The 7,434-nt window shown below is 43.6% G+C and overlaps 1 protein-coding gene across 1 annotated transcript; it reads left to right on the top strand.

Annotated features, from left to right (window-relative positions):
* Positions 1 to 15: 15 nt before the first annotated feature.
* On the top strand, positions 16 to 7,392 carry LOC125528863 (transcription elongation factor SPT6 homolog; the record flags this gene model as incomplete). The annotated part of the gene is given in 17 exon segments (XM_048693286.1): positions 16 to 128; positions 239 to 349; positions 630 to 765; positions 846 to 933; positions 1,027 to 1,165; positions 1,259 to 1,394; positions 1,498 to 1,759; positions 1,844 to 2,032; positions 2,108 to 2,218; positions 2,312 to 2,698; positions 2,844 to 2,954; positions 3,050 to 3,844; positions 4,314 to 4,455; positions 4,535 to 5,685; positions 5,783 to 5,992; positions 6,136 to 6,592; positions 7,158 to 7,392. Coding segments are annotated over 17 exon segments (4,691 nt in total), but the record flags the coding sequence as incomplete, so codon positions are not given.
* Between the last annotated feature and the right edge of the window lie 42 nt (positions 7,393 to 7,434).

Genomic DNA, 7,434 nt, shown 5'->3' on the forward strand with positions numbered 1-7,434 from the left:
CGCGATGCCCATATAAGGAGCGCACCCCTCTCCCCCGAGGCTCTCGATACAACCGCTCTCGCGCTCTAGGGTTTGCGCCGCCGCCGCCTCGAGGACAATGGGACGCACGGTGGTTTCCGACGACGAAGGTACGCGATTTCGTTGCTGATTCCTGCGGTTTCGCGTGTTTTGGTGCCCTCGGCGGCGGTTTGTGCGCGTTTTCTGATGGGAAAAGCTCGTGCTTCTGTTCGAACCCTAGAGGACGACTTCATCGAGGCCGAGGAAGAGGACGAGCCGCGGCCGTCACGGAGGGCCAGGGATGATGTCGACGAGCAGGACGACGATGAGGAGGAGGAGGACGACGATGAAGGTTAGTTTCTCCTAACGATCTCTCCATCAGGTTTGCTCGCGCGAGCGATTTTGTGGCTGGATTTATCCTTTCCTCTCGATTGGAATGCTTTTATGTGCTGTGCGGTACTGTGCTTCGGGCGTTCTCTTGCTTGATTTCTTATTTCAGTGGTTCTTGTTGTCTATTACGATGTTTTGGTATCGATTCCAGTTTGCAGCAGTTGCCTTTTTCTAGTTGAATCGCCTGTGATTGTGGTTTCGAGCTAGTACAGCAATAACGGGGTGACCTTGTTTATGAGCAGATGAGGGACAAAATGAGTACGAGAAGGATGGCTTCATAGTGGATGATGCGGATGAAGACGAGGAGGAGGAGGAAGAGGAGGCAAGAGCTAGTGATGATGAAAGACGCAAGAAGAAAAAGAAAAGAAAGAAGAAGAGGTAGTTGCTTTTTATGCCTCTCATGAAACAGAGTATGTCTTCTTCTTTGTGAGTTTCTAAACTACAAGAGATGTGGCCAGAGAAACGGAGGATTTCGAGCTTGATGAGGATGACTACATGTTGCTCCAGGATAATAACATTACCGGCATCACTCGTCCGAAGCCTCCTGTATGTTTGAAGATAATCTTTGTGTCTGTTTCGGACTCCCATGAGTTTTTGCAGGCTTCTCAGTAACGTTCCTTTTCATTTTTCCTACGGCAGGAAAACAAGTTTAAGCGGTTGAAGAAGGCAGGACGGGAATCTGAAATGGATGGGCGTTCTGGCTTCTCTGATCATGACGGAGCAGGAAAAAGCCGGACTGCTGAGGAGACAGTTCGTAGCTCCTTGTTTGGTAATGAAGGTACGCGCTTCTGAATCCTTTTCACGTTGCTTGTTTTCCAATGCTGGAAGTTTCCTGTCTAATTTTTAATTCGCTGCAATATCATTTGCTCAGAACCGTTTGAGGAAGATTTTGTCGAGGAGGATCAGCAGGTAGATGAAGATGAGGTTGGTGAAGATGATATGGATGATGAAATGGGCGATTTCATTGTGGACGAAGAGGAAATCGATGTGAATGGCCAAGTTGTGAAGTATGCTCTTATGTTCTGTATTGTGTGTTAATGGTTCTCTATCCATGTGAAATTATTCAGACCTTATATTTGTATTAATTGCACACATGCTTTTGTACTGCAGAAGGAAGAAGGTTAAAAGAAAGCCTCTGCGACAAGCTGCAGGTGTATCATCATCTGCGCTACAAGAGGCCCATGATATATTTGGGGATGTTGATGAGCTATTAGCACTAAGAAAGCAAGAGCTTGAGAGGGATGCTATTAATTCTGGCGAGTTGAGAGGAAACAGGCTTGAAGATGAGTTTGAACCATTTATTCTTGCAGAAAAGTATATGACACCAAAGGACGAGCAGATAAAAGAAACTGATATACCTGAGAGGATCCAGGTAAGTTACCAGTTAGACACGTTGGAAGTCTGTCTTGATTTTGGTTTGTAATGCATATCTGATTCATAATTGCTTCTTCCTCAGCTGTCTGAAGAGTTAACTGGCCATCCTATAGATGGCGAGGCAAATAGAGAGGAAGAAAGTGTATGGATACACAACCAACTAACGGGGGATGGGTTTCTGTCCCTTTTTAGCAATGAGCAAGTGAACAGGGAGATTGATCAGAGCGACATCGTGAATGTCTTGAACATGCTACATACCCACAAATTTGAAGTACGAAAAACTATAGGATCTTGTTGCATAATTTCTTATGTTTGATCTGCTGACGTGGTTATTGTTGCCTGTTAGGTTCCATTCATTGCAATGTACAGGAAGGAAAGTTGCCTGAGTCTGTTAAAAGATAATGATTCCAATGAACAAGCAAATGAAGAAGAAAAACGTAAAATGAAGTGGCATAAGGTAACTGTTCAGTGTCCACTACTAGACAGGTGTTAGTCTCCCTTAATTATCAAGATTTTACAATTGCTGACACAGTTCGTCTGTTGTTTGTAGCTGCTTTGGGCTGTTCAGACCTTAGACAGAAAGTGGCTTCTTCTTCAGAAGCGCAAGGTTGCTTTGCAGGTTTACTATGAGAGAAGATATGAAGACGAGAAACGAAGAATAGACGATGTTACAAGACAGGCACTTAATCGACAACTCTATAACTCTATCAGTGAGGCACTGAGGGATGCAAAATCAGAGAAAGAAGTGGAGGATGTTGACGCGAAATTCAATTTACATTTCCCTCCTGGCGAAGTTGAAGAAGTAGGTCAATTTAAGCGGCCAAAAAGGAAATCCTTGTACAGTATTTGTCATAAGGCAGGGTTGTGGGAGGTTGCTAACCAATTTGGTCGGAGTGCTGAGCAATTAGGCCAGCATCTAACTTTAACGAGGATACCTGTAAGTGATCTAATCTCACACTTTGCATTATCATTCTATGGAAGGATACTGCATATGCAACCTATCCTTGATCTGCATATGACATTCTGTGCCCTGGCTAAATCTATTGTACCCGTGACACCTTATCTGCTTCTGCTGCTTTCAGGAAGCGGGTGAGCTTGACAGTGGAAAAGATTCTCCTGAAGATGTTGCTGCAAATTTCACATGCGCAATGTTTGAAACGCCACAAGATGTTCTTCGGGGTGCTAGACACATGGTACCATCATCTTACAAATTTAACAAGTCCTCATAGGAAGCTAGGCTATTCATTTCATCTGACCTGATCCAGTTTCATTTATTTTATCTTATCAGGCAGCAGTTGAGATCGGTTGTGAGCCCATTGTAAAAAAGCATATCAGGTTTATCTTCATGAATAAAGCAGTTGTATCAACAAAGCCCACACCTGAGGGTCATTTGGTCATAGATCCTTACCATCAATTATCAGGTGTGAAGTGGCTGCATGAGAAACCACTAAACAAGTTTGGAGATGCTCAGTGGCTTCTTATTCAGAAAGCAGAGGAAGAAAAACTTCTCAAGGTTACCATAACATTGCCAGAGGATGCAAAGAAAGCGCTCATGTCTGAAGCTCGTGAGAATTACTTAAGTGACTGTGTCAGCAAGTCTGCACAATTGTGGGATGAGCAACGGAAGATGATACTGGATGATGCCTTCTTGAATTTTCTACTTCCATCAATGGAAAAGGAAGCTCGATCACTGTTGACAGCAAAAGCCAAAAGTTTTCTGTCTATGGAATATGGGAAACAGTTCTGGGACAAGGTTTCTGTTGGTCCTTGGAAGAAGAAGGATGCGGACAAGAAGGATTCGGACATTGATCTGGATGATGAATCAGAGTTACGAGTAATGGCCTGCTGCTGGGGTCCTGGGAAGCCAGCAACCACATTTGTAATGCTAGACTCATCAGGAGAATTGGTTGATGTTCTGTATGCTGGTTCTATTAGTCTTAGATCTCAAGGTGTTGCTGAGCAGCAGCGGAAGAGGAATGATCAGCAGAGGGTTCTGAAGTTCATGACCGACCATTCGCCACATGTTGTGTGTGTAGGAGCTTCAAATTTGAATTGCAGACAACTCAAGGATGATATTTATGAGGTATAATTTATCTTATTTGTTTGCAAGTGAATTATGGCTGGTATTGTTTCTGTTCATAAGTATACGCTTGATGTTGTTCTCCTTTCATCTGTTCGTTATTTCGACTGGCATAATGTATCACCAAGTCCGGTCACGACCATTGATCAGTTATTGCTGCCAATGCAGAAATTATTATCGTTGATTTTCTTTTGTCAATTGCATGGTAGCCTATTTTTCTCCTATTGTGATAAGTAGAGACAAAGATGCCATCACGTGTTCTGCTAGGGGATTCCTTGGGTTTGCAGTTCCTTTTTAATGCTTACTGGTGTTCTTCCATCATACATAAAAATTCTGGCAGTTGTTACTGGCTGGGTGCTGGCTCCAGTATTTCTATCCACATGAATATTTCCTGTTCTTCTGTTCTGTTTCTTGTTTGGCATGGATGTGGCATTGTATAGTGTCAATAAAATAATCTGTTTGCTTTGTATAGGTTATTTTCAAAATGGTGGAAGACCACCCAAGAGATGTGAACCCACAAATGGAAAATTTCAGCATTGTCTATGGTGATGAATCTGTGCCTCGCTTGTACGAGAACTCTCGAATATCTTCAGATCAGCTGCCTGCCCAGTCAGGTATGGTACAACGTGTTGATTTACTGTTTGCTCTTTTGGTCACGAACCTTTCTAAATATGTACTTATAATTATGTATAGCTATCGTGAAGCGTGCTGTGGCGCTTGGTCGGTACTTGCAAAATCCTTTGGCGATGGTTGCAACACTCTGTGGACCCGGGAAAGAGATATTGTCATGGAAACTACACCCGCTTGAACAGTTCCTTAGTCCTGATGAGAAGTATGAAGTTGTTGAGCAAGTAATGGTCGATGCGACAAATCAGATTGGTTTTGATGTTAATCTTGCTGCTAGCCATGAGTGGCATTTTTCCACTTTGCAGTTTGTTGCTGGTCTGGGACCGCGCAAAGCTTCAGCTTTGCAGAAGGAGTTGGTAAGAGAGGGATCCATTTTTAGTCGCAAGGAGCTGGTGAAACCCTTAGGCAGGAAAGTATTCATGAATGCGTCTGGGTTTTTACGCGTCCGACGAAGTGGTGCTGCTGCAGCTAGTGCCCAGATCATTGATCTTCTTGAGGATACAAGGATCCATCCTGAATCATATGCGTTGGCGAAGAATTTGGCCAAGGATGTCTGTGCTGAGGATGGACCTGAAGCGAATGAGATGGATGATGATGAGCAAGAGATGGCAATTGAGCATGTGAGAGAGAAGCAGGAACAGCTTGAACGTCTTGACATAGATGAATACAGCAGAAGCATCGGAGATGATAAGAGAGAAACATTGCTTGACATAAAGTTGGAGCTAAAGTGTGGTTTCTCTGATCGGAGGACCCCTTATGCCGAGCCAAGTCCAGATGAGGAGTTCTGGTTGCTTTCTGGTGAAACTGAGGACAACATATCAGATGGAAGGATTGTTCAAGTAACTGTTCGGCATATACAAGATAACCGAATAATTTGCACCTTTGATTCTGGATTGAAAGCCATAGTTATGGGAGACAACTATTCTGATGATGGCTTTGATCTAGAATCACTGCAGTTACATGAGGGCGATGTATTAACTGGCAAAATTAAGAATGTGAACAAAAATAGGTTCATAGTTTACCTAACATGCAAGAGCAGTGAAATGAAGAGATGGCCACTCTCGAGAAATAACCATGATCCATACAATCGTGAACAAAACATGGTTCCTACCCAGGATGAGAAGGCTCGGAAACAGAAGGAAGCAAAGAAACATTTCAAGCCCCGGATGATCGTTCATCCTCACTTTCAGAATTTGACGGCGGAAGAGGCAATGCAGGTGTGTTGTCCTGTTGAATAGATCTGTTATGCCCCTTCAGTTTCTTTAACATCTTTCCCTTTCTGTAATAGTATCTGATCTTAACTTGTTGAAACAGTTCCTGGGGGACAAAGAGCCTGGCGAGAAAGTCATTCGGCCTAGTTCTAGGGGGCCATCATTTCTAACGCTTACCCTGAAGATATTTGATGGTGTCTTTGCACACAAGGAGATCACTGAAAGTGGGAAGGATCATAAAGATATTACCAGTTTGCTTCGACTCGGAAAAACACTGACCATTGGTGATGAAACTTTCGAAGATCTTGATGAGGTTGGTTTGCATACAAGATGATTTCCATAAAAATATTTCTGTTGACATCAGTTTGCTGCAATTCCATTTCTGTTATAGCAGTCAAGATTGGCATTTGTTTTAATTTTTGGTAAATGTATGTTTCTTTCCTTAAAAATGTGCAGGTAATAGACAGATATGTGGATCCATTGGTAGGCCACCTGAAAAGCATGCTCTCTTATCGCAAATTCAGGAAAGGGTTAAAAGGCGAAGTTGATGATATGTTGAGGGCTGAGAAATCAGAGAATCCTATGAGAATAGTCTATTGTTTTGGCATATCTCATGAACATCCAGGCACCTTCATATTATCTTACATCAGGAGTACAAACCCGCATCATGAGTATGTTGGGTTATACCCAAAGGGCTTCAGATTCCGGAAGAAAGATTTTGACAGCATTGATCGCCTTGTGTCATATTTTCAAAAACATATTGACAAACCACCACCTGATGCTGGCCCTTCAATGCGAAATGTTGCGGCAATGGTACCTATGAAAAATTCAGCTTGGGGTTCTGGTGGCGCGAATGACGGAAGGAGGGGAGATGGTGATAATGATAGGGACAGACCTTTTTCTGGAAGATCAGGTCAGTCCTTGAATGTGTTTGCATTTTGCAATACTTGGTTATCAAGCACATCTGCATTCAATTGTGTCGTCATTGTTACCACTAACATTTGCTTGCATAGTGTATCTTCGTGTCGATGACCTGTCCTCATTTTCTTACTGGAATTATTGGAACCATATTATGGCTAGTTTCGTTGAAGTCTTGTTAGTACCCACAAAGCAACTGTTTTAAAGGAATTACTGGAACTGCATTATATGGCTAGTTTCATATAAGTTTTGTTGATTCTGATGAAGCAACTGTTTTGAACTTTGTGTCACGGAAAATAATCTGATGTCCCCTGTTCTCAGTGGTTTTCAAACCTACCCTGTATTAGTTTTGCTGGTCTTGTTCTTGTTCTGTCTCCCGTGTTTGTTGATCACCATCATCGCTTCATAGAGTTGTCACTAAGATCCTGCCCAAAAAAAATGTTAAAAGGATGTTCTGGCGGGCGTGGAAAATAATCTGATGTAACCTGTTCTCAGTGGAAAATAATCTGATGTAACCTGTATGCTATCAATCTTAATTTGTCATTTCTTCTCCTAAGCAGGAGGCAGGTTTGATTCAAGGAACAGTTCTGGCGGCCGTGGACGTGGGCGGGGTCGGGGTCGAGGTAACTTTGGCAGTGATGGTGATGGTGGCGGTGGTGGAGGATGGACTGATAACATAGGCAGTGGGGGAGGTGCGTGGGGCACTGGCGGAGGATCTGGAGGCGGGGATGCTGGATGGGGTGGTGGGGGCGACAGCAACCGTGGTGGCAGTGGGGATGGAGGCTGGGGCGCACCCGCTGCCACCGATGGTGGCAGTGGAGGCTGGGGGACACCCGC

The sequence above is a fragment of the Triticum urartu genome, unplaced genomic scaffold (genome assembly GCF_003073215.2).
Source record: "Triticum urartu cultivar G1812 unplaced genomic scaffold, Tu2.1 TuUngrouped_contig_5167, whole genome shotgun sequence".
NCBI classification, from domain to species: Eukaryota; Viridiplantae; Streptophyta; class Magnoliopsida; order Poales; family Poaceae; genus Triticum; species Triticum urartu.